This window comes from Saccopteryx bilineata, chromosome 3, assembly GCF_036850765.1.
Source record: "Saccopteryx bilineata isolate mSacBil1 chromosome 3, mSacBil1_pri_phased_curated, whole genome shotgun sequence".
Taxonomy (NCBI): domain Eukaryota; kingdom Metazoa; phylum Chordata; class Mammalia; order Chiroptera; family Emballonuridae; genus Saccopteryx; species Saccopteryx bilineata.
The window spans coordinates 149,433,488-149,460,804 of NC_089492.1; the positions used below are offsets into that span (position 1 = coordinate 149,433,488).

Below are 27,317 nucleotides of genomic sequence, written 5' to 3' on the forward strand. Positions count from 1 at the left end.
CCTCAGGCAAAGAATTATGTGAGAAAAGCACAGAAAGTGCTGTGCATGTCTCACACAGGCACCCTCTTCAGTGTGCGGCACTCCGCTCCGCTGCTCGTCACATGTGCTGTGTTCTCCACAGACTGAAGACAAACCCCTCCTCCAGCCAAGGCCTCACGACCAACATCACCTGAGACACGTGTCCCCACAGTGCTCCGGAACCTGACCCACAACAACTCTGAGGCACGCCTGGACACAGTCAAGGCTGAATAATTAGACAGGAAAGGTTCCTTCTTCTTTTCCCTCTAAACAAGGATAGAAGGTAAGTTCTATTGTAATCTCTCCTGTAAAAAGGAGGAAACTGCCTCTGAGAGAAGGCAGCAGGCCACCCATGCCCGCTCATCTGATTCCCACACCCACTCTTTGCCAGCCCCAGTGATTGATTACATCAGAGACCAGGCAACCTCTGAATCCTGAAGAAAAGTTTTATAACAGAAAGAAGGGTTATAAGGTACAGAGAAAACAAAATTAATGAAATTAAGTAAAAACAAGAGAAGGATAGTAAACACTGAAAACATAAATGGACATTAGAAAGTTATCACCTATTAAAATTAGTGTCTTAGAAATTTGAAGTTGCCTTTTCTATCAAGGCAGGAAGTCACTGAATTTAACAGTTTTAGACCATGGAAAAATTGGTATTTGCCAAGCAAAAATCACCCAATGTGCCTGTGGTATGTCAATATCAAAGTTAAACTGGGGTACTATAGGCTTTTTTGGTGGTGTCCACAGGTAGACATACTAACAAACTCTAGTCTTGAAGCTGAACAAACCATGCGATATATACCTGACCCATGTTCACAGTGGGTTTGCAGAAATACTCAGCAAAGGACAGAAGTGCTGGATCCGAAGTGAATGCTGAAATCGTCTCAGGCTAAAAAATGAACAAACAACAAAAAATATAAGTAAGATATAAGGATTATTTTCTTAACTTTCTTAACTCTTCAAATGGTAATATATGCAGTTGTAAGAATTCTACCTCATTTTCTTCACCCAATGATCCCAAAACCCAAAATTGTACAAACTTAAGAGACCTTCATCAACCTGTTCTCAGAAGTTTTAAGAAGCCTTCTGCACAAAATATAAACTACTAACAAAAGGCCAGTAACAATCAGGTCTTTCTTACACAACTCACCCTTAAAAAGCCCCTCCTCCCCACTGACTGAAAAGCAAACTAGACTGTTACTGAAAAGGTAAGGAAAAAAGAATGCCACTGAAGCCACTCACAAAAAGACAAATACTGGATGATTCCACTTATGTGAGATACCTAAGTCATCAAAATCATACGGACAGAAGGCAGAAAGGGGGTCCTGGCCAGTTAGCTAAGAGCATTGTCCAGAAACGACAAGGCTGTGGGTTCAATCCCCGGTCAGAGCACACACAGGAAGCAACCAATGAATGCACGACTGAGTGGAACAAGTTCCCTTCACCCTCCCCTCTCTCTCCCTCCTCTCTCTCTCTAAAAAAATTAAATTAAAAAATAAGCCCTGGCCAGAGAGCCCAGTTGGTTGAAATGCTGTCTCAAAGCACAGAGGTTGCTGGTTCAATTCCCTTCAGGGCACACACAGGAGCAGCTATAAGTTCCTATCTCTCTCTCCCTGCCTCTTGCAAATGAAAAAACAAATAAATAAACAAAAAAGGTAGAAAGGAGGTTGCCAAAGGCTGGGGATAGGGTGGAGAATGGGGAGTTATTGTTTAATGGGGACAAAGTTTCAGTTTTGCAAGATGAAGGATTCTGGAGATGATGGCTACAGAACATGAACATGCTTGTACCACTTACCTATACACCTAAAAAGAGCTCACATCGTAACTTTATGTTATGTGGTTTTTGTCACAATAAAAAATATCAGGGAAAGAAAAGACTATCACTAAAGCTTCAAGACTGAAAATGGAATATGAATGTATATTACCATTTTACATTAAGGGTTATATTTACTTATGAATTGCTAGCAGGCAGAAAATTGGCATGTCTTTTATTTTATATACACTTTCCCTGTTCAAACTCAAGTCTAAACTTACCCTTTCTTTACAAACTATTAATAGATTAGGGTCTTTGAGATACGCTCTAATTTATAGAAGAAGCAATAGTGCTAATTAAGTTACACTTTGTCCAAAAATCCTGCAAACATATTACTTAGACAACCCACTGAATACTGGCAAACAACATTCACTGATATTAACCACATCTGTTTAAACCCTGGGAACTATTATAAAGACTCAGTCATAGGTAACTGAGCTAAAATGAAATATGAGTTGAATTAAAACAAACTGTCTCCTTACTTGGAAAAACAAAGACTGCCACTCACTCAGCCTCTGCTGCCCGAGCTAGTCTGTGTGCTCTACGTAACTGTCCTTAGGGGTCCTGCCTACTTTACACTGCTTCTCATTTAGCTCCCATAGGATAATGCTTGCTCATGCAATTCTTGAAAAAGGGGGCTAAATTCTGAAATTCTGATGGCATGTCATGGAACACATTTCTGTGTTGGAAACTTATTTGAGTTCTGGAATTAGAGCAAAATATGTACTGGTCACATGGGAATGAGAATGCTTCAACACTTTATTCATTCCAAATACTACTCTATTAGCATCGGATACTTGGAAGATAAAGCCAATAAAGTAAAACTAAACCTGTCATCATTTTATCTGCTCCAAGACTTAACCAATAGGACCTGACCAGTTGGCTAAGTAGATAAAGCATCAGCCTGACATGTGGACATCCCATGTTTGATCCCTGGTCAGGACACACGTGAGAAGCAACCATCTGCTTCTCTTCCTGTCCCTCTTCCCCTTCTCTGTTCCTCTCCTGCAGCCAGTGGCTCAACTGGTTAAAGCATTGACCCCAGGCGCTGAAGATAGCTTGGTTGGTCTGAGCTTTGGCCCAAGGAACTGGGGATAGTTCGGTTGGTCTGAGCAACAACCCCAGGCACTGAGGATAGTTCAGTTAATTCAAGCATTGGCCCCAGGTGGGGATTGCCATGTGGATCCTGGTTGGGGTGCATTTGGGACTCTATCTCCCCTTCTCTCACTTAAAAAAAAAACACCTGACCAGGCAGTGGCGCAGTGAATGGAGCACTGGACTGGGATGCAGAGGACCCAGGTTTGAGGCCCCAAGGTCACCGGCTTGAGCACAATCTCATCAGGCTTGAGCATGGTTTCACCAGCTTGAGTGCAGGGTTGTTGACTTGAGCATGGGGTCATGTCTATGATCCCATGCTCACTGGCTTGAAGCCCAGGATTGCTGGCTTGAGCCCAGGGTCACTGGCTTGAGCAAGGGGTCACTAGCTCTGCTGTAGCACACCACACCCCCCATCAAGGCACATATGAGAAAGCAATCAACAAACAACTGAAGTGCTACAATAAAGAACTGATGCTTCTTTCTTGTCTGTCCCCCTATCTGTTAAAAAAAAAAGACTTAACCAACAAATGTTAGTTTAAAAATAAAGCTAATTGCTACCTAGCAAAAATATTTTTCTATTTTTGCCACAAATTAAGTAAACTTTGACAGACTTGATTAATAAGTAAAATGACTAAGCATTTTTATAGTGTTAATTAAGCTCTACCATGACTATCTGTCAAGAGATGAGAATCATCCTGAGAGTGCTACCAGATGGCCCATATTCTGTTATGGCTGCCACTGAAAACAGACCCAGGGTCACTCAGTCTTTACCATCTGCAGTGATGACAGTGAGCAGACCCAACCACACAGCACCATAAATGCCACCACAGCAGTGCATCTGTAGCTGGGCAAGGGAATGTGGAACTCGGCCGCTGCTTCAGTGTTGACCAGTCCACACTACCTTGAAAGCCCGAGCTTCAGAGTTCCTGTTAGCAACAGTCTGGGCCAGCAAACTCTGCCATCCCATTGGATCTTCCTTGTAGGAGAGCTGGCCTGCTCTGAGCTTAACATATAAAACCCCATCCTTGGAAAGTATTGACCTAAAAGAAAACAAGAATGAATTTAATATGAGGTATTAGTGGTGGTTCTTGGCTGGAAACGTCCTGTTTCCCAACACCATGTTCTTACGAATGGACGTCTTTACCATTTCCAACTAAGGTATATGATTAGCTACTGTGTCTAAAAGTAAAGCAGTCCCTATGAAAAAGCCAAAATAATGTTGTTTTCCTTTGGTGTCTAGATCCATGGCACTTGTTAAATAAGACAACATTTTGTCTACTTCTGTGTGAGTTCAAAGTCCATATTTTATCTGACAAGTCTTCAATGTTCCCTACCCAAGTGCTACACGCAGGACAGAGGTACCAAGCAGCTACTGACTGGGGTGCAGCAGAAGGAAAATGATGCTGCAGAGCTCAAGACAGAACAATACACAATACAGCTGTCATAGAAATAGTCTGAAGGAAATGAGAAGGAGGACAAAACTATAAAATCTTTTGCAAGCTTATAAAATTCTGGAAATTTAAAGACTTAATTTACATGCCACTACAGGTATAAAATTATTAACATTCTCTGTTCATTAAAGAAATTACTTACATATGACAATTTCTACCCACACCCAATCTACCACAATCTTAATTTTATGACAATAACCCAACAAAAGATGGTAAAGAGGTGCAACCAAGGATGTCACCTGACAAACATCAACCCCACTGCCATCAAGTTCCCTCTGTGGACACTCAGAGTGGCCTTGCTTTTTAAAGCTAAATCATTCATTATTGCTTCAACATACAATTCCATTACTGCCCCACCTTAAGTCACATCAAGTTTTTCAATGAAAAAATATAAATATTTAGGGTTTTATTTCTAAATTAAAATTTTTATTTTCTAGTATAACTGTTTCAAAGATATTTGTCTTGGATGAGATCGAAGGGTAACAAGAACCATTCTAAAAAATAATCTATAATGTGTATCTTCCTATATACTTCTATTCACTTCACAGATACATCTGAGATCAATATACTTACTTCAAGTGCTGCATTCCCTTGCTTAAATCTATGAGCAGTTCCCAGTATCGTGGACCTTTAACTTTAATCTGCCAAAATAAATGTAAATACAGTTAACCCAATGCTGAAAAAGTGCTCATCTGACAAAAATGAAACCCATGCTTCACAGAAGATATAAAAATAACAGGGCTGAAGCCTGACCAGGCAGTGACACAGTGGATACAGCATCAAACTGGGAAACAGAGGGCCCAGGTTCAAAACCTCAAGGTTGCCAGCTTGAGCATGGGCTCACCAGCTTGAGTGTGGGGTCACTGGCTTGAGCATGGAATCACAGACATGACCCCATGGTTGCTGGCTTGAGCCCAAAGGTCACTAGCGTGAAGCCCAAAGGTCTCTGGCTTGAAGCCCAAGGTCAATGACTTGAGCCCAAGGTCGCTGGCTTGAGCGAGGGGTCACTAACTCTGCTATAGACCCCCCATCAAGGCACATATGAGAAAGCAATCAATGAACTAAAGTGCTGCAACAAAGAATTGATACTTCTCATATCTCTCCCTTCCTGTCTGTCTCTCTCTCCTTTCCTGTTTGTCCTTAACTGTCCCTCTCTCTGACTCTTTTTCTCTGTCAAAAAATAAAAATAAAAAAAATAACAGGGCTGAAAAGATACTGAGAGGTTAGCAAACTCCATGTCCAGACAAAGATGCATGAATCACGTTCTGAGGCTACCCACCCTATCAGGAGAGACATTCCCTACTTCCCAACCGCGAACACACACACACTGAGAAAGCATAAGTTTTTGTATGGCTATTTTTTTTTTTTTTTTGCATTTTTCTGAAGCTGGAAACAGGGAGAGACAGTCAGACAGACTCCCGCATGCGCCCGACCGGGATCCACCCGGCACGCCCACCAGGGGCGAAGCTCTGCCCACCAGGGGGCGATGCTCTGCCCATCCTGGGCGTCGCCATGTTGAGACCAGAGCCACTCTAGCGCCTGAGGCAGAGGCCACAGAGCCATCCCCAGCGCCCGGGGCCATCTTTGCTCCAATGGAGCCTTGGCTGCGGGAGGGGAAGAGAGAGACAGAGAGGAAGGCGCGGCAGAGGGGTGGAGAAGCAAATGGGCACTTCTCCTGTGTGCCCTGGCCGGAATCAAACCCGGGTCTTCCGCACGCTAGGCCGACGCTCTACCGCTGAGCCAACCGGCCAGGGCTGTATGGCTATTTTTTATGTGATGCTGTTTTGGTTGAATTTATCCCTTGAAGAGAGACAGATCTCCCTAAATTCTACCCAATTTACCTGCTTTAGAAGGTGGAGCTCTGGAAGAAGGGTGGGAGCCATCAGCTCTTCTTTGGTTTGCTCATACCACTGAGTGCCCTTCACAAACATAAGAGAAACGGTCACATTCACCATGGAGTCAGGGCAGCAATTTTCAACCTTTTTCATCTCATGGCACACATAAACTAATTACTACAATTCTGTGGCATACCAAAAAATATATTTTTCACTGATCTGACAACAAAAATAGGTATAATTTTGATTTATTCACACTAGACAGGTACTATTGTATTGGCAGTTGTCATTTTTTTTTTGACAATCTAAGAGAAAAGAGGTCAATGCTGCTGACTAAATAGTTAGGTATTGCAGGTTTTAAAAATTCTTGTGGTGCCTGACCAGGCAGTGGTGCACTGGATAGAGCATCGGACTGGGATGCGGAGGACCCAGGTTCGAGACCCTGAGGTCGACAGCTTGAGCACAGGCTCATCTGGTTTGAGCAAAAAAAAAAAAAAAAAAAAAAAGCTCACCAGCTTGGACCCAAGGTTGCTGGCTTGAGCAAGGGGTTACTCGGTCTGCTGAAGGCCCACGGTCAAGGCACATATGAGAAAGCAATCATGAACAACTAAGGTGTTATAACGAAAAACTGATAATTAATGCTTCTCATCTCTTTTCATTCCTGTCTGTCTGTCCCTATCTGTCTCTGTAAAATTTAAAAAAAAAAAAACTTCTTGTGGCACACCGGTTGAAAATCACTGAGTTAGGGGAAGCTATATAAAAATACCATCTCCACTCTACCCTTCTCCTTCCCCACAGTCTGTACACAGACTACCAAACAGCAAACAATCCTCTCTGACACTCAGAACTCACAGGGCTCAAGCCCACCCACAACCCTTTGTGGGTCCACATCACCTTCTATCACTTTGAGCCCGGAATCCGTGCCAGGCCAAGGTTGTCTTCTCTGCTGGGACTGTGTCCCTGCAGTTGGCACATCTTAGCCCACAGTGGCTGCCTTGCCTGCCTTCCTCCCGCATCCCCTCCCAGCTGGATGGGCACTTCCTATTCCCCCTGCATTCCTCACATACCTGATTACCCACTATTCTTATGGTATCCGCACCTGAATCCCCAGTGGACAAAGAATGTGACAATGTCATGTTCTGTATCCCAGAGCCTACCACAATTCTGATACCTAGAAGGTACTTAATTGTTTTCTGAAGGAAGAATACACTGCGGGAAATCTTTTCATGCATCCAAATCAAAGATCTCTCATCAAACACAGGACTGTGGGCTTTAAAGCATTCTGCTAACAAATCACAGAGCAGTTCCAACTCAGTTACTTTTTTAGAACACTACCATTAGCCACATAAAGAGACACTATCAAACAAGCTCCAAGGATGAAAGGGCAGCTGTTGATCTCCAAGATCTCAGACCCAGAGATCCTGACTGGCTGGCAGAATGTGTAATAATTTTAGAGGCTTCAGTGTTTACAATATTTCAACTCACTACTTTCATCTTTTAAAGGACAACACTTTTGAAATATTCTGACCTGCAAAGACAAATGAGGCTTAGTAAAAGGACAAATAAGTGACAGAGGAAAGAGTTACCTTATAGGTCACTTCTAAGAGGGCATAGCAGGGCGTGTTTGTGTCCACATCCACAGGCACTAGCAGGCGCGGGTCCGCAGCCAGCACATACAGATGCCGCAGAGCCTGGAGGTGATACCTGTTCACAGAAAACAGACAGGAGGTAAGTGCAGGAGACAACAGCTTGAGCTCTACACTGCTGTGGCCGACAAGCTGAACCAGACAGATGCTGGCATGCTATCTTCCAGTGACAGCTATCCTGAAGGAAGGTGAGATCCAATTAAAAAGTCATGGAGAAATTCTCTTTAAAAAGCTGAAGACATTTGAGCCTTTACCCAAGAATTCTTTTGAGTTTTCAGCTACAAGGTTTTACAGGGTGGTAAAAATTATCTAATGTGAAATTATGTAGTATAAATGGATCGTTTATAAAATCAGTGCTCAAATATCCTTTTCTGCTCAACACGGGCATCTCTTTTCAACTCCTAAGGGATTTACTTTTAGTTCTTTTTTTTTCCATAAGCAATGGTAGAGAGGAAGGGGGAGGGAAAAGTGCCAGTTTCCTCAGACAGGAAAGCTCTTCTATAAGAATGCACACACACAGAATACAACGCACCAAAAAATAATGAGGGAGATGACAGTGTTTTTCTGTGTGTACACTTTCTGAGTTTTCAAAAAATTTTTTTAATTTAAAATTTATGTTTCAGAATTTAAACACACACAAGTTTTTATATTTTAAGATCCCAGGAAAGGATTAAATAAGACTTCACATTATTTTTTTTCCATTTTAGTTATAGCAATATCCTCCCTTTTCCCACCAAAATCTACCCCTATACATCTATTAGAAATAAAATCAATCATGGCCAGAAAAAAAAAAAGGTATTTACCAGTTACATGAAGGTTCTTAGTGCTTAACACCAAATTGCTTTGTTTAAAATAGCTAACCAATTAATACTATGACCAGCAATATATGAGTGTGGCTCTTCATTGCATGTTGACCACAACAGTTCAAAAATCTTTCCTAAATTGACAAGCGAGACCATGTCAGAATTATATTAATTTAATGAAAATGTTCTTGTGTGCCTCCTATGATTAAAGTTTAGGCTTCAGGTAGGGCTACTTTTGTAAAAGAACTTCCACTGTGGCTTACAATGTACTTTAAAATGATGGCTTTGTTACCACATGAGCCTTCATCCCTGGTAGTTTTGGGGTGCCTTCAGGTGAGCACCCTGGTCCTCTCGGTTGCCAATGGGACGGAAGCAGCAAGCCCCTACCCTTACTCCATGTGCAGAAGACCCACTGTACCTGGACGTCTAGGGAAACTGAAGTGTGAGTGGTCATCTGTGCACTGAAGGCAGAGCTTATACACTGTCAGACTCTCCTGTGTATCTGAGGTTCTATTGCTTATTGGCACTTCTAAACTAACTGATTTTTTGCTGCACTTTGCACTTTTCTTGTCCATTCTATGTCATTTATACAAAACTTCTTGACATTCATGTAAACGAGAGGAAAAAGGAATTCATATGACCACTGCCACTAAATCAGACGAATTTCTCTCTTGGAATTAATTATAGTACAAAATGTATCATCTTCAGCCCCTTCTGGCTATCTTTTGCTTAAACAATTTTCCCCAAGAGATAACCTTCTCAGCCTACTTCTGGGTTTAGAGCAGTTCTACTGACTGGAGTACAGAGAACCAACTAGTCATCAGATGTCCAAAGTTCTCTTTTGGTCTAATATTTTGTGAGAGAAACTTTTAAAAATATTTAACCAGAAAGACAACTAAGTTCAAGAACATAACGCTAATTTGGGAATGAGTCCATGGAACCAAAACACAAGCGAATGATCCTCTTGGAGAGCTTACGAACAATCAGGTGGGGGACTGAACCCCTGGACTCACCGATTGTCAGTGCTGTGAGCTGGGAAGTGCGGGTAAAGGGCACAGAGGAGAGCGGCAATGGAGGAGTTCGAGGTGCTCAGCGAGTACCTGAAAGACCAATCCAGGAGGCACAGATGGGGTTAATGAGACTGCCACACACTGAAGGCATCCTTGAAAAGCAGGCAATTGGGGTATTTATGTGGCAAGGCCTTGAAAATATGTGTCAGTGCTATGAACATTTCACTTCTCAGTCCATAAACCATTTCAAGATCATGTATCACTTAAAGCAGAAACAACAGCCTACAAATGTTAAATTACAAAATTTGAACTAATAAACAAAGGTTTAACCTAACATTGTATATAGTATTGAGGACCATAACTGCAATCTTAGAGATCACAGACATTAAACAAGTCTTGTACAAAGTATACCCCATGCTTCTTCAGTTTCATTATAAAATTATGAACATTATTTATAAAAAATTCAAGGTTTTTTGTTTTACTGGGTATTTCAGAAGTTCTATTTCTGTAAAGCACGAGCATTTCCATAGAATATCGAACTAAGTGAAAAAGGCAAAAGTTAGCAGTAAAAAGTTACAGTGAGCCTGACCAGCAGTGGTGCAGTGAATAGAGCGTCGGACTGGGATGCAGAGGACCCAGGTCTGAAACCCTGAGGTCGCTGGATCGAGCATGGGCTCACCAGCTCGAGCACGGGCTTGCTAGCTCGAGCGCAGGGTTGCTGACTTGAGTGTGAGATCATAGACATGACTCCATGGTTGCTGGCTTGAGCCCAAGGTCACTGGCTTGAGCAAGGTGTCACTTGCTCTGCTGTAGCCTCCCCCCTCTTAGTCAAGGCATATATAAGAAAGCAATCAATGAACAACTAAAGAGCTGTAACAAAGAGTTGATGCTTTTCATCTCTCTCCCTTCCTGTCTGTCTATCCCTATCTATCCCTCTCTCTGTCTCTTTCTATCTCTGTCACACACACAAAAAGAGTTAAAAGGGAAGCCACAAAGTAGGAGAAGATAACTACAACATAGAAAACTGACAAAGGATTCAGGACCACAATGACAAACCAATATGGAGTAGACAAATTAACAGAAACAGAAAGGAGAATAGAGGTTGACAGGGGCTGGGAGCTGGGGAGATAGAAGAGTTGTTATTTTAAAGTATTTGAGTTTCAGTTTTGCAAGACAGAAATATGAATATACTTAATACTACTGAATTGGACATATAAAAATTTTTAAGGTGGTAAATTTTATTACATTTACCATAAAATTGAAAAATAAATAAACCAATATGAAAATAGATAGCAAGAGATTTGGACATCATACAAGAAGCTTTCTAGTTGGTCATTATCATTATTCAGAGAAATGGAAATTAAAATCACAATGAGACACTACTCCCAAGCTAAAATAAGATGACTAACAAGTGTTGACAAGGATGGGGAACAACTACATCATATTGTGCTTATGGACATGGAAAATGGTATGACCACTTAGGAGCACTGATGGCATTGTCTACAGCAACTAACATATATATACATACACACACACACACACACACCCAATGACCCACTCATAGATCTACATACAACAAATCAAAGACATGTTCATAATACTCATAATAGTATTAGTCATAATAGTCCCAAACTAGAAATAATACAACATATCCATCAACAGCAGAGTAAATCAGTAACTCTGGTTATTGATTTCTATCATACAATGGAATTCAAGAGCACTGAAACATAACATGCAACATGGGTGACTCTCATAAACATAATGTTGAGTAAAAGAAGTTACAAAAGGATACATAGTTTATGGTTCTATTTGAATTACAAAAACAGGCAAAACCAATCTAAGGCATTGAAAAACTAATTAGTGGTTACCCCCTGGGCAGAAGTATTAATGACTGGGAGGGGCACAGCATGAGTAAAGACAGGTGTTCTCAGCTGTACCTTGACATACATTGTACTATTGCGGGTAGTGCTCCTATGATTTGTACAATTTTTTGTAGGTGTATTTTTATTCAATACAAATCATTAAAAGCCAGGGAAGTCTTATAAAAGGATAAAGTGATCAAGAATGACAAATAATGGAAAGAGAACAAAAAGTTGAAAACTATGAAAATCTCATAGTTGAAAACTATGAAAATCTCATAACCAAAAATGAAAAAGTACTTTAGTAAAAGGTTATAATCCTTAAACAGTAGGGAACAAGAAGCTTAGCAATGAAGTGCTGAGATGATACTTTCTGGGGAAAGGCAGTGATGCTAAGTATGTTAGAGAGAGGATGGGTAACTCTATTAAGCAGGGCATATATCAGGGGTCTCAAACTCGCGGCCCACCAAAAAATTTTGTGCGGCCCGCAGACTAATCCACGAAGTTCAAAATATTTTGGATAAAATTAAGTAAGCCTAGGGGCCTACTTGTATTTTTCATTTCTCTAGCATCCTCGCTAGATATTAGCTTAGTTAACAGCAGTTGTGAGGCAAACTACAGTTTCTGGTCGTTTTGTGACACTAAGTAAACTGCATGTACGATTGTGCTTGTTGTACTGATTTTTTTTTGTTTTCAACTGCAGTGAGAAAAGTGTTGCGTAACAGTTGCCTTTTGTAGACCTAGTGCGGCCCGCTGAACGGCTGTGATCTTGCTCTGTGGCCCACATGCTAAGTTGAGTTTGAGACCCCTGGCATATATTGATGGTTGAACCATAGAAAAGCCCTTTTAAAGTGCACTAACAACTGCAGATAAGCCAATAGCTAGTCAGAATCAAAACTTTTAATGCATCGTCAGATTCAAAATAAGTCATCACTCTTATAGATCTTGCTTATGAAATCTTTTCATCAAAGAAAAATACATATCCATTTACCTTCCTCCTCCCAAAAACAGAATTCCAAGGGCCATGTGATGGGCTAAGTGGAAACCATAGTTCATTTCACCACCTGTTTTCATGTGTAAGAAACGACACAGCTGCAAAACCTTTAGGTTCCCTGAGCCAGCCATGACCATGGCCAGAGACAGCAGCACCACACTCAGGCACGTTTCCAAGTTGTACGGACCTGTCTGGAAAACAAAAAAAAATTGTTGTATTTTACATGTCTCTATTATCAACTGTCATGTTAATTTCCTCATTATCAAAATTAAACTAGCCATCTAAACAACAAATGTTTATAACTTTTTAAAAAATCTATAAAAAATATTTTCTGATTATAAAATTTAAGTTCAATGTAGGAAACGCAGAAAATAAAATACCAAAAAGATAATAACAATTATTTGGAATGGTTACACTCAAAGAAAACTGCTATAAACATTTTACCTTTCTTTTCCTCAAATCTTTCCCTATATTTATACACATAATTTTTTCAAATGAAATTGAGCTATTACTATCTACAATATTTTTAACTTTTTTAATCTTTTATAAGCATTGTCACTCACAATAAATTCTTCTAGAATATGATTTTGATAGCTCTATTGTATAACTATGTACAGATGTACCACAATCAAACTTATTTAACTACCTTTCAGACTTTGTGATGTTCCCAATAGTCTCATGTTCTAAATAATATTGCATAAATCTGTGTGGTTCACTAGGAAATAAAATCTTGCAGTGTTCCTGTCATCAGAGAAGCAATGCCTCAAAAACAACTGCATTTTTACTAAACACTAATTAAAGACAATTACCAATATTCAGTATTGAGACAGAATGGCGGACAGTATGACTTCCCATGAAGGATGTGGCTTTTCTTATTTATTCTCTTGCCACAAGAGTTAAGAGACCTGTGCATCCTTCAAGGGTTGCACAGGTCTCATATTCTTGCCTACATAATATCCCAAAACAAAAATACAAGGATAAGCCAAAATTTCAAATCTCCCTTTCTAAATTCAGACAAACTGCAGAACTGACAACATATAAGTGAATGACTAGTGAATTTTCTTCAAGTTTAATTTTATTCCCAAGGAGACTCATCACAAAAAGACTTACCACAGAAGCATTAGGTGCAGACAAGTAAGTCATAAAATCTTTTGCAAACTTATGCTGGAAAAACAAAAAAGATTTAAAGTTTAGAAGAAGCACATTAAGGCTCTGTGGAAAAAGAAAACAGGACAGAGTATAAACTAAGACACTTCTTACCAAACAGTTAAATGCTGATAAGTTTTCTGAGCCAGCAAATCGAAAACCCAGAGACAAACAAGCTCCTGCAATTATGTAGACATGTGCTTGCCTAGAGACAGATTACAAGAAATTTACTATTGTCATTATTCTGTCTTAAAGTTGATTATTAATCTTATCGTGGGGTAAAAACAATAATGATTGCTGTCTCTGAGCCATTTCCATTCTCTGGGGGCACTTGGCCGTGCCTGTCCTGGGCCAGTGGGTCCTGTGCTGAGTCTCCAGCAGAAGCACCCTGTGGCCTTCCCAGCAAAGCAAGTCCCCTAGCTGCATGTCTCAGAGGCAGCCAAAGAATATCATTTTTAAAAATCACTGCCATTTTCTAAATGGAAAGGATAAAAGAAGAATATACACAAGTTAAATCTTTTTTGAGGGCAAGAGCACTACACTTCAGACCTAAACAAAAGCAAACAAAAAAATCATCTTTCTGAACATCTGATCAGCAATGGTTAGAAACACAGGGATTCAGAATTACTCAGAAGTCAAGGGCAGTACAGCTCTTACAGAGTACATTCCTATTATTTATCTGGGACAGATGCTGGGATAGTTCATTTGTATTCCACATTTCATAACTTACGACAAAGTTTCCAGATTCAAATCCTCTGAACAAGGTAATTCAATTTCACTGAGAGAGATACTATTTTCTCTTATAATCTGTCAAGATACAAACCAAAGAACACCTGAACATTAATATTCAAGTTACAAATATTTAATGATCTGAAAAATAACATACAGCTTAGCTTATCATGGCCACATTTATATAAAACAAGCTTTGCCAAACCACTTCATTCAAAGGTCTATATTTTATTTTAATCATATCCATGCACCCTAATTTCAATCTAAGATGGCCCAAATGAGAACAATAATGGATCAGGACTGAATGAGCATTAACTAGAGGACTTAAGTGTATTCCGAATCAATCCTTAGTCATGGGCACTTCAGCATTAAGCATACCAGCGGTGAGGTGAGTCACTAGGTTAAATACCCAAGTTAAACTGAAATGTCAATGTGTTCATCTGTAACTACTGTGTAGAAACATATCCCTTTTCTTTTAGTATAGGAAGCAAACAAGTATTTAAAATAAACCACACAGAATATCTAGCTTTAATCACCAAGAAGGGGTTTGACCTACTTCACTTAATACAAATAAAAAAGAAAAAGTCATATATTTTCTAAACATATGAGAGCAAGTGCACAGAACAGAAGAACTCTGAAGATTTATTCTCATTATTCTTTTTAGAAGACCGTTCAGGAGAATAACATTTCAGGATGCTATTTACAATAAAACAATAAATACATTGCTCACAAAAATTAGGTTCTTTATAGCTTCATATTCATTTTATACCCTAATTTTTGTGAGCAGTATATTAAGAAGTCACTTAGGATACAATCTTCTTATGCATTAAATATCATCAAATCAAAACCCTCGAAATACCTTTTCTCTTTGATAATCTCAATGACAGAAGCAATTATGATAACTATATAAGTTGATAACTACTTTCATCATTTTTTCTCTCCAGTCTTTATTTTCAATTTTGAAAGCTATTTACTCAGAAATTGAGTGATAGTCTAAAAAACTGATGTATCTCCAGAGAAAAAGATATATATTATATATGCCTGTACATTATATATGTAAACACATATATCTATGCATAATCTGATTATAACATTCATAGTAAATTTAAGGTGTTTAACTACAACATCATACAGAAATGAAATGCTTCTATTTTGACAGCAGGCATTTGTAAGCTCTTGTTTTGTCCTCAAAAGGAACTTGAAGGTCTAGGTTTGAATCCTATAGGGCCACACACTAGATCTGTGACCACAGCCAAGTTTCTTACCTGCTTTATGCCTCCCTGTAAAATAAGCATAATTGTTTTCTACTTCTAGGTTTTTGTGAGAATCAGAAGACTTAATCCACTAAAAGTTCTTAAAATTAATGCTTGGCATTTAGTATAATAAATCCTTTATAAGTGTTAGCTATTGTTACTATTATTAATCTCTACTACTCCTATCATAACACCGTCATAAACCATTTAAAACATCACTAAAGCCCTGGCCAGCTGGCTCAGTGGTAGAGTGTTGGCCGGGCATGTGGATGTCCCAGGTTTGATTCTAGCCAGGGCACACAGGAGGAGCGTGCATCTGCTTCTCCACCCTTCCCCCTCTTCTTTCTCTCTATCTCTCTCTTCCCCTCCCACAGCCAAGGCTCCATTGGAGCAAAGTTGGCCTGGGCGCTGAGGACAGCTCCATGGCCTTCGACTCAGGCACTAAAATGGCTCTGGTTGCAACAGAGCAACACCCCAGATGGGCAGAGCATCACATCACCCCCCACTAGTGGAAATGCGGGTGGATCCCAGTCGGGCACATGTGGGAGTCTGTCTCTGTCTTCCTGCTTCTCACTTCAGAAAAATACAAAAAAAAGAAAAAAAATCACTAAGAACCTGGGTTGTAAGTAACTGTGGTAGGGGGAGGGGGAACCCTCGTCAATTTGTTCATTCTGGTCCTTGCCACCTTTGCCATAGTATCCTAAAGTTTTTAAAAAATCAGCAGTATAAAGAGTAATAAATGGGAGAGATGCAATCGTTTAAGGGCAAGTTGAGGCACACAGGAAATAAGAAAAGACCAGCAAACTCTGTCCAAGGCAATTAACTCAAAATCTGAAGTTCTATAGCTACATTTGGTTTAAGCCCTCCCCTTATTAGCTGGGTGATTCTGGACCAGTCTGTCCTCTTTCAATGTACCTGTAATGTACTGAACTCTAGCTACTGTGTGCTAGTTGCTAGAAACAAAACAACAGAAAAGAAACAACAGCTGACTTTGAGAATTTCATAATACTATATAAGGATACAGAGACATTCAGAAAAGAGTTCATCGTTCCCACCCACACACAGGGGCAACACCTAGACAACTTAACAACACAGCATCCCTCAGACAAGCAGATGGAGTGTTTTTAAAAAAAGTGACAATAAAACACACCTAACCTAATATTTATTATTATAACTACTTATTTAACTAACATATGCATTTAAATACTGCAAGTTAAAAGGCTGATAAATATCAATTTTGCATTTTATATTGATTGTATAGCAGCAATTTGAAAATAAAATTCTACAGAAAGATTCCACTTACTATATACAAAAAATATAAAATACTTAAGAATAAACTTATTAAAAATTGTTCAAGGCCCTGGCCACTTGGCTCAGCAGTAGAGCATCAGCCCAGAGTATGGAAGTCCTGGGTTCAATTCCCAACCAGGGCACACAGGAGAAGCGCCCATCTGCTTTTCCACCCTTCCCCCTCTCCTTTCTCTCTATCACTCTCTTCCTCTTCTGCAACCAAGGCTCAACTGGAGCAAAATTGGCCCTGGCACTGAGGATGGCTCCATGGCCTCCGCCTCAAGCACTAGAATGGCTCCAACTGCAGTGGAACAAAGCCCAAAGGGGCCAAGTATTGCATCATCCTCTGGTTGGCGTGCTGGGTGGATCCTGGTCGGGCGCATGCGGGAGTCTGTCTGTCTGCCTCCCCCCACTCCCCCTATTTCCTCTTTGGAAAAATACACCCCCCCCAAGAAAACAACTGTTCAAGACCCTGAAATTTTAAAATGCCTAAATACATATATGGAGATATTCTTTTTTTTTTTAATTTTATTTATTCATTTTGGGGGGGGAGAGAGAAGGGGAGGGGGAGGAGCAGAAAGCATCAACTCCCATATGTGCCTTGACCGGGCAAGCCCAGGGTTTCGAACCAGCAACCTCAGGGTTCCAGGTTGATGTTTTATCCACTGCGCCACCACAGGCCAGGCTATACATGTGGGGTTTTTTTAATTTTTTTTTTTATTCATTTTAGAGAGGAGGGGGGGAGAGAGAGAGAAAGAGAGAAGGGGGAGGAGCAGGAAGCATCAACTCCCATATGTGCCTTGACCAGGCAAGCCAGGGTTTTGAACCGGCAACCTCAGTGTTTCCAGGTTGACACTTTATCCACTGCGCCACCACAGGTCAGGCTATGGAGATATTCTTCTCTTCTTTGACTAGAAGACTCCATATTTAGTTAGCTATTCTCCATACATTTAACACAATTTCAATTATACTCCAGAGTTTTGTATTGATACTGATTTGCTGACTCTAAATAGAAAGGCAAAGGACCTAGAATATTCGTAGAAATCATGGAAAAGGAATAAAAATGGCAGAGATGCACTACTTGACTTCAGGACCTACTATATAGCTATAGTACTCGAGAGTGTGACACAGGATAAGAACTGACAGATTAAAAACACAAATCCACATTTATAAGCTCATCTGACCTAGAAGCCACAGGAATTCGATAGGAAAAAGGTGTTTTCAATAAATAGTGTTAGTGTAACTCAATATCCACACTTTTAAAATACAAACACCTCAACACTTTTCCTTATGTCATAAAGAAAATTACTTTGAGATGGATGACAACAATATACAAAAGCTAAAACACTGGAGTTTTTAGAAAAAATAAAAGAATATCTTCAGAACTTGTAGTCAAATGTTAATTTCATTAGACACAAAACACAATTACTGTAAAATAAAACACGATAAATTAGTCATTATCAAATTTTGAAAATGTTCTATTCAGCAAAAATATACTAAGAAAATGAATAGGCAAATGACAGACTGGAAGGAATATTTGCAAAACATAAAAATAGGCTTCTAGGATATATTAAAAATTCTAGCAACTTAATAAAAAAGACAAAAATATAAATTTTTTAAATGGGCATACGTTTAGACAGGAACATATGCTTCATACAAAAGGATATATGGAAGAAACAATTAGCAAATGAAAAGGTTTCATCATCATCAGTCAACAGAGAAATACAAATGGAAACAACATATTAAATATTATTATATATATTTGCCAGCAGAACTAAGATTAAAAAGACTAACACCAGCATTTTCATACACTGTTGGACAAACTGTAAAATGGTGCAAACTCTGGGAAAAGACTCACCAGTTCTTATAAAAAACAAATGCATCAACCACTCTATGCCCTAGTAACTACGATCTTAAATATTTACTCAAAAGAAATTAACACGTAAGAGCACAAAAGTATCTGTATAAGACTATTTATGATAGCTTGATTCATAATGGCTAAAACCTGACAACAGACCAAGTGTCCAACAAAGAGAATAAAGAAAGAAACTGTAGTATGTTCATACAATGGAACACTACTTAACAGTAAATAGGATAAACCATTATTATCTCACAATCATGCTGAGTGAAGATGTTATACAAAGGGTTTACACTATATGTGATTCCATCAATATAAACTTCTACAGCAAGCAAACTAATTTATTTTGGGAAAACATCAGAAAACTGGTTGCCTTGAGGGAGGTGGTGAGTGAACACCGAGTGGGCAGGAGAAGGAGGAAACTTCTGCCATGTTGATAGAAGTTTGTTTCTATGAGCATATATACTAGTCAATCTTACAAGTAGAATACTTCAGATTTGTGCATTTCATTGTATATAAATTTTATCTTAAAAGGGAAAGAATCCAAATAAATACTCAATTCTAGTTATTGATTACATATGCTGAGATATTTATGGAGAAGTTTGGTACTGTCTAGAACTAACTGAAATATATCAAAAAATGAAGAACTGGATAGAGGATAAATGGATAGACATTCAGGTAAACAAGTGAAATGGATAGTTATACAGTAAAATTTATATTGTAGGATCTAATTGGTGATATGGGTATTTCCATACAGTTCTTTCAACCTTACCTTATTTTGAACTTTTTCTTGTTCAAATATTGGGGGAAATATTCTCAATCAATCTCAAGGATATATATATTTATTGTATAAGTAAAATGAAACTGATACCAGTAGAAATGAACTGCTAATTAAAGAGAAATGTATATTTTTTTAAATTTCATTTGATGATTTTGAGAGAGAGAGGAAGGAGGACAGACAGAAACCTCGATCCGTTTCTGTATGTGCCCTGACTGGGGATTGAACCAGCAATCCCTGCACATTGGGACTATGATCAAACCAACCAAGCTATCTGGCCACAGCTAAAGGGCAATATTTATTTATAATATTTGATTTGGAGTTTTATGGAGTCTGCTTATTTGTAACTATTTGACTTACTGAATAAATATGCCATAAAGTAATTAAAATAAGTTATTAAATAAGAGGCTTAAATTGTCACAAAGTAAAATAGCATCTTAGATAAATGTGTTATCTAATTAGGATAAAAAGGACAAACACTTTTTCAGGGTACTTTGGTATATTTAATTTTTAAAAACTACAATTTTGGGGGATCTGGGGCCAGAAAGAAATGTTGATCTATGATCAGCATATGATCTTAAAATGAACTTCCTTTGTTTTCAAGAAATACCATAATCATCAGTATTGCCTTGTGAAGAAGTATTTTATAGGGTTTTGAAACAGCCTGCAAGAAATCATCATTTTATGCCATTAAAGATATAACAGCCTGACCAGGTGGTGGCGCAGTGGATAGCGCACCAGATTGGGATGCAAAGGACTCAGGTTCAAAACCCCAAGGTCGCCGGATTGAGCACGGGCTCATCTGGCTTGAGCATGGGCTCACCAGCTTGAGCGCAGGGTCACTGGCTTGAGCATGGGATCATAGACATGACCTCATGGTCGCTGGCTTGAACCCAAAGGCTGCTGGCTTGAAGCCCAAGGTCACTGGCTTGAGCAAGGAGTCACTCACTCTGCTGTAGCCCTCCCCCCCACCGTCAAGGCACATATGAGAAAGCAATCAGTGAAAAACTGAGGCCCCACAATGAAGAATTTATGCTTCTCATCTCTCTCCCTTCCTGTCTGTCTGTCCCTTCTGTCTCTGTCTCACTCTGTCTCTGTCACATACAAAGAAAAGATATAACAATATTTATTATATGTACTTACTTGAGGAACATTGCTATCAACCCACTTGGAATTTGGTAAAATATCATCCCACAAAATCAGGCATCGAGCAAGTGTCTTAAAAATGCAATACAGATAAAATGAATTAGACAGGCAAAGGTCAAAGATTTTGTAGCAATGTTAAATAGAATAATTTAAGAATCAGTACCCAAATAACGGTAATTTTGAAAAATATAATAAGTATGCAGTATCAATCTAACCCAATCATTAAAATAAACTGAAGATTTAAACACACACACACAAAAACTAAAACAGAGCAGTCATCAAAATTTAGAGCAGAGAAGATTTTTTAAAACTTGTTGCATTAAAAAAAAATCATAGCCCTGTCTATATAATTTCAAGGTTTTCGTAAGCTAAAAGCATCATAGAGGGGATAATTTAGGCAATTATGTCAAATAGCTATTGCCATTAGTATACCCTTAATAGTAATATTGCATCCTTACTAATAATGAAAACAGTAGGGAGCCCCAGTCACTTGCTGCTTGATGAAAAGTTTTGAATAATAATGTGAGCAGCTGAAATGCCAACTCCAAGTACTATATGTCAATGTGGCTGCCTTTCTAGCACTCCTACAGCTAACTGTAGGGAACTTCAAAAAACAATGCGAATTACATGTACATGATGACTGAATAATAAAAGGTTTCCTTGTAGAAACATGTATATTTGCAAGATAAACCTGAGAACCATATATAGGCTCCTCACGGTAACAGAAATGAAAGAGTGCAAAGCACCGTACCCGAAGCAAAAGAAACTCTGGTTTCACAAAATCCAGCAGATACATGGTGTCAGGAGCTCGGAGCCAGTCGGCAATGGACCTGTTAGTGGAAGATATCAAGAAGCACACTGCTCAGGAAGAGGCAGGATAATCAAGAAGCCCAAGATGAGGGCAGATAGGAGAGGAAAAGGGGGGGATAAATGCTGATGGAGGAGATGGCTTCGGGTGGTGAACACCAATATAATACACAGATAATGTATTATAAAATTGTACCCCGAAAACATAATTTTATTAACCAGTGTCACCCCAATATATTCAGTAGAAAAAGAGTCCCTAGATGTACTTCACAACATTTCTCCCCACTCTATCCACTGTCCTATTTTCTTTGCATACACAGTATTTTACTCTCTAACATAACATTAAGAAGGAATGTATGTATGTCTTACAATAGCATAAGCTCCATGAGGGCAGATCTATTTAGTTTTATTTGTTTTGCTCCAGTAACAAGAAAGCATTGACACACATATTCATCTAAATAGTAGATGAACAAATACCTGTTCTTACCTACTTTCTTGATTTTGCATATATGCAATTTTTCTAAAAAGAAGAATTTATAACATTGAAAAATTTCTTGACTCAGGATCATTTTAAAACTAAAAGACTTAAACATGATTTAATGTTTCCTACCCAACTTATATTCCTATGCAAAATATAAAAGAATAAATGACAAAGGTCTGGTCTTTAGGAAAGTTTAAACTAAGCAAAAACCGTTTTTATAAATAGAAACAAAGAACTGAATAATGCTAGACCTCACAACAACATACAAAATTAATGAAATGCAATTTGGGTATTTTTTGATTATCAGTAACACCAAGTATAAAACAGAAATGAATAAAAATTTGGCAATTATATTATCAAATATCATTAAAATAGCAAAATACATTATTTCTAGATAAAAATCTATGTAATCAGTAGTATTTGAGAGAATTAAAATCAGGTTGATCTAGCAGAGGAGAAAATAATACGTTAAGATACTTTAGTTTTACTACTGAGGTCAGAAGGAAGTCACACTGCCTGGTCAGAGGTGGGTCATAGGTGCAGTACCTGTTATTGGTTTTTAAGTAGATCATAGCCAAAGCCAGAGTGGCACCTGGACAAGTTACATCCACATTTATAGTATCGCCTTCCTATTGAAAGAAAAGTTTTTTCATTTAAAGAGTTCTGAACTATTATAAAATTCTTCTGAATACTTTTAAATTGACATATTTACAAAGGCTACTCTGATTTGGACTTACTTTGATTTGATAACTTGGAGATTTATGTTTCTCCCTGTGCATTCCTGTTTGAAAGCGCCTGTGACCTCCAACCATGTACTGATATAGCTGCTCAGGCACATTGAGGTCAGACATACCGATCAAATTACTGCCATGCTAGGAAATTAAATAACAGACATGTGAAAGGAAATCTTAGGAAATAAGGTCCATAACACAGACCTGTGAAAAAGAACGAACTAACTTCAAAGCAAGGCATTACAGGTTTCTTTCAATTAAAATAACTATTACTCATGAGTTAAAAACTATTATTCACATTAAAATTACAATATTACATGTTCAAGTTAACACTTTCATGTAAAAAAATACATAACAACTTCAAAAGAAGTAACAGCTTCAAAATACAGTTAACTGCACTAACAAAGAAAATATTAAGTGTATAAATGAAACCTGAACTAAAAACATCTGAATTGTTTCATTACTGCGCCTATGAACCATCTAAGCAATAATAACTATGATAATAAAAATAACGTAATAAACAGTCTGTTCCAGGTACTATTCTGTGTGTTTAGCATATATTAACTTACTTAATATGACAATTCTATAAACTAGTTACTGTTTTATAGGTGAGGAAAGTGAAGCATAAAGAGTGAAGCTCAAGGTGACAGAGCTGCCAAGTGGCAGGGTTGGATATGACACAAGAAGTGTGGCTCCACAATCTATGACACTGCTTTACCACTAGACAATACCATTCAGTAACAGGACTCACTGGTCAGGACCAGAATTCAGGCCCCAATTCCCATTACGAATCATGTGCCTCTTTAGTTCAGGTATAAATGTTAAGAGTCAAACACCTAACAGTCACCTTGCTTTGCATAACAAGGTATATAACAAGGTATTAGTGGTTCTTCAAGTCACCCACATTCCAGCTGACAGTCACTCAATGAAATGTTTTTGGTAATTCTATACCATGTCTCATGGATGGGATTAAAAATGGGTCAACATGGTACTGCGTACTGTCACAGAGTAAATGCTACTAGGGCAACATTCTGCCCCGCCTAGTGAACACCGGCAGGGGGCAGGGGGCAGGGGGCAAGAAAAGGCTATGGTTTCTCTCTAGCAACTTCTAGAGACAAAGTTCCCGGCATCATGTACACATTTTTCACTATTTTTTGTTTTCTGTCTAATTGGGCTATCACTTCATCTTATATGTTAAAAATCTTTTTGAGAAACCTCATTCTCTTAGTTCATTTATATATACTTCCATCTAAGCCAGGAAAAAGAAACCTTAAAGCCCTACTCTTCACTATAATTTCTCTCCACTTCCAAATCTAACTCTTTGTAAAACATCCAAAAAGAAAAAAGAGCTAACAGCACAGCAGAGCTGTATTCATAGTACGCAGATGTCAATGAAGCCTCGGAAGGCACAGACTGTGCTTACCCCCAAGCAGACCATGCCCAGAGCCAAGCCCGCAGCTAAAGAGTAGGACTCTCTGTCAGTGCAGTATTCCATCTCAGGACCAGGGGGCCGCCCTGCAAGACAAGAAAGAACATGGTTCAAGGAGCCTCTTAAACTCTTACTGATTAAGAGTTTTAGACATAACTTTCTAAAAGCTGCATGAGAACTATGGAGTCAATAAAACCCCAGTGAGGAAGACATGACATTATCTAAAATGGTGTCTATGGGGTGGTCAACAATGGGGGACAGTCACGTGAGGAACCCAGACCAAGGAACTTGGCTAGAACTGCCCACATTCATGTGCGCCAAGGGAAACTTCCCAAAAGTCCTTTGGAAAAAAGTAACTGTCTGTCAGCCAGTGAGATTTCACCACATCATATTAGCTTGACCACTTGAGAAACCCTTTAAATATCCCCCACACGGGTCACCCTATGCGACTTCCCTGGCCTCTGTCCTTGGGGCCAGGGAACCTTGTCGGGCGGGATGTGCTGTACTCAATAAAGCCTTTTATTATTCCACACTTCATGGCTCTGGCCCCTTCCTTCTTCCTCAGCGGGGGGAAAAATACCTTACATTTTGGTGCCAAAACCCGGGAGGAGTTGAAGTCCGCAAGGACCGCTCCTCTTCCCTTCCCTCCAAGAAAGAACCAGGACCTCTGACTTTTCACCCACTTCGGCAGAAGGTGCAATAAGTCCCCTGCCTCCAGCCTGTCCTCAGTTCTTTCCACCAAGACTCCCTGTACAAAACCGCAGCTGCATCAGGGACCTCTTTTCCATTCCGTTCTGAGTGCGTGTGTGCCTGTGGAGACGTCCTGAGCACATCCACTTTACTTATCCATCCGGTGGCCAGAGCTTGAGTTGCGGGATGCCAATTCTCAACTCTGATCACTCCGAGAACTGAGGGAGTCCGTGGGGGCACAGGAATCTAAACCTAATCCAAAAACACTCCTGGAGTTGCCTTATCCAAAATCTCTCCCTCCCTAAAGAAGAAGAAACTGTTCTTCTTCTCCACTATGGCCAGGCCACAGAACCCACTGGATAATCAAACCAGGTAGCCTCCTGAAGGGACTTTCGGTTTTAACACCTTAACCAATTTAACTATCGCCAAAAAAGCTGGGAACTGGTAGGAGATCTCTTACATTCAAGACTTCTAGTTATTCGTGCTCCCATCCAAATCTCTGTGCCACCTGTTCTACCATGCAGGCCCTTTTTTAGGCCAGAGAAACCTCATCTAAACCCTCCGCTCCTGATCTTTCCTTCTCCGTGGACTCCCAACTCTCTCCCCCTCCTGCCTGACCCCGGGGGCAACCCTCTCTCGGGACCCCTCTCTGGTCCCTCTGCGGACCTCTTCGCTTGGGTCTCTTCCCTCCAAGAGCCCCCTCCCCTCCCTTCACAGGATCCTGTTTCTCATTTACTTGCAAATACTAGTCTCTCTTTCTCCTCCCCTGCCGGCCAGGGGCCCCTCCCTTCTCCACTGTGATTTTAAGCCCCTCCTCCATCAAGTCACCTTTGCCAGCCATTGGCCCTGTCCTGCCTCTGGCTCCGGTGTTTCCAGCTGGATCTGGGTGCCGGGCTCCACAGGAGCCCCCCTCATCTTATTATCAACCCCCAGACCCCTATCCAAGACCTGTGAACACGGCATTTAAAGTTTTTAATGGTCCCAACTAGTAGAAACAGGCCAAGGCTGTTCGCAAGGCCTGCATGCAGCAGAAAGTAACGCTCCAAACCCAGGCTCTTGTGACAATCCTGAGGCTGGAAGAGCAACAAGGGCAAGGCACAGGAAGTGCTCAACCCAAGTCCAAGCCACAAAGAGGAATCTCACCAGCAGCTTGCTTTAAGTGTGGCAAGCAAGGTAACTGGTCCCGGCAAGGCCCCTGCCCGAGGCCACCCACTGACCCTGCCCTGACTGCAAGCAGCCCGGTCACTGGCAGAGCTATTGCCCCTTTGGGCAACAGGCTTTCCCTCAGCGTCACTACGTGGAGGACAAGCCACTCAGATGGAAGGCCAAGCTAGCCAGACGGGCCCATCGTTTGAACTCCTAGACCTCATGGACGGCTGGCATGACCTGGACTCGGAGACCCCCCCCATCATCCTCACCAAACCCCAGGGTAATGCCACAGGAATGGGTAAGTCCATCTCATTTCTTCTGGACATGGGAGCTGCCTTCTCTGTTTTGCCATCACACTCTGAACCTCTAGTTCCCTCACGTGTCTCGGTTATGGGAGTGGATGGGACCTCTTCTTTTCCCCTTCACACACAACCTCTGACATGTAGTTTTTCCCCTTCGTACACCACTCCTGGCATACAGTTTTGCCTCAAGTTTACTGGCCTCTACCCATCTCCGGTTCACCAAAAGGCTGGACCCTTCAGATCCCTCTATTACTCCTCTTTTTTTTTTTAAATCCTTACAGGACCACATCCACAAGGTTTCTCAGCTCACGGCTAAACAGATGTTCCTCCTGACACCCCTCAAAGCCACTACCTTCTGATCTCCCCCTCCCCACGATGCCCCTAATCAACAGGAAGTAGCCAAATAAGCAGTGCCCCTAATTAACACAAAAGATCGGAATGTGGGGTGGTCAGCAATGGGGGACGGTCACATGAGGAACCCAGACCTGGGAACTTGGCTAGAACCGCCCACATTCATGTGCGCCAAGGGAAACTTCCCAGAAGTCCTTTGGGAAAAAGTGACTGTCCATTAGCCAGTGAGATTTCACCACATCATATTTGCTCTAGCACCCTAGAGACCCTTTAAATATCCCCCACAGGAGTCACCCTATGCGACTTCCCTGGCCTCTGTCCTCGGGGCCAGGGAACCTCGTCGGGCGGGATGCGCTGTACTCAATAAAGCCTTTTATTATTCCACACTTCATGGCTCCAGCCCCTTCCTTCTTCCTCAGCAGGGAAAAATACCTTACCTTGTCCACAACAATCAGTTTACTACAAAATAAACCCCAAAATGATTCTTCTAATTTTCTAATTTAAAAGCAGTAACTTTAGCCCTGACCAGATGGTTCAGCATCACCCTGAAGCACAGAGGTTGCCGGTTCAATCCCTGGTCAGGGCACATACAGGAACAGATTGATGTTCTTTTCTTTCTCTCTCTCTCTACCTTCCTCTCTCTCTAA

General features: G+C 40.2%; 1 protein-coding gene across 2 annotated transcripts in view; it reads right to left on the bottom strand.

Moving 5' to 3' along the window:
* Nucleotides 1–27,317, bottom strand: part of ANAPC1 (anaphase promoting complex subunit 1) — a 103,013-nt gene that overhangs the window by 12,337 nt on the left and 63,359 nt on the right. For both annotated transcript variants that reach the window (XM_066267710.1, XM_066267709.1), the window contains exons 30-44: nt 24,173–24,264; nt 22,756–22,890; nt 22,565–22,647; nt 21,482–21,560; nt 20,728–20,802; nt 14,407–14,483; nt 13,791–13,881; nt 13,641–13,694; nt 12,528–12,721; nt 9,681–9,767; nt 7,805–7,922; nt 6,225–6,302; nt 4,957–5,024; nt 3,834–3,972; nt 824–910 (exon numbers count right to left, since the gene is read on the bottom strand). In XM_066267710.1, the coding sequence (XP_066123807.1) occupies nt 824–910; nt 3,834–3,972; nt 4,957–5,024; nt 6,225–6,302; nt 7,805–7,922; nt 9,681–9,767; nt 12,528–12,721; nt 13,641–13,694; nt 13,791–13,881; nt 14,407–14,483; nt 20,728–20,802; nt 21,482–21,560; nt 22,565–22,647; nt 22,756–22,890; nt 24,173–24,264 (1,457 nt within the window). The remainder of the gene's footprint in view (nt 1–823; nt 911–3,833; nt 3,973–4,956; nt 5,025–6,224; nt 6,303–7,804; nt 7,923–9,680; nt 9,768–12,527; nt 12,722–13,640; nt 13,695–13,790; nt 13,882–14,406; nt 14,484–20,727; nt 20,803–21,481; nt 21,561–22,564; nt 22,648–22,755; nt 22,891–24,172; nt 24,265–27,317) is intronic.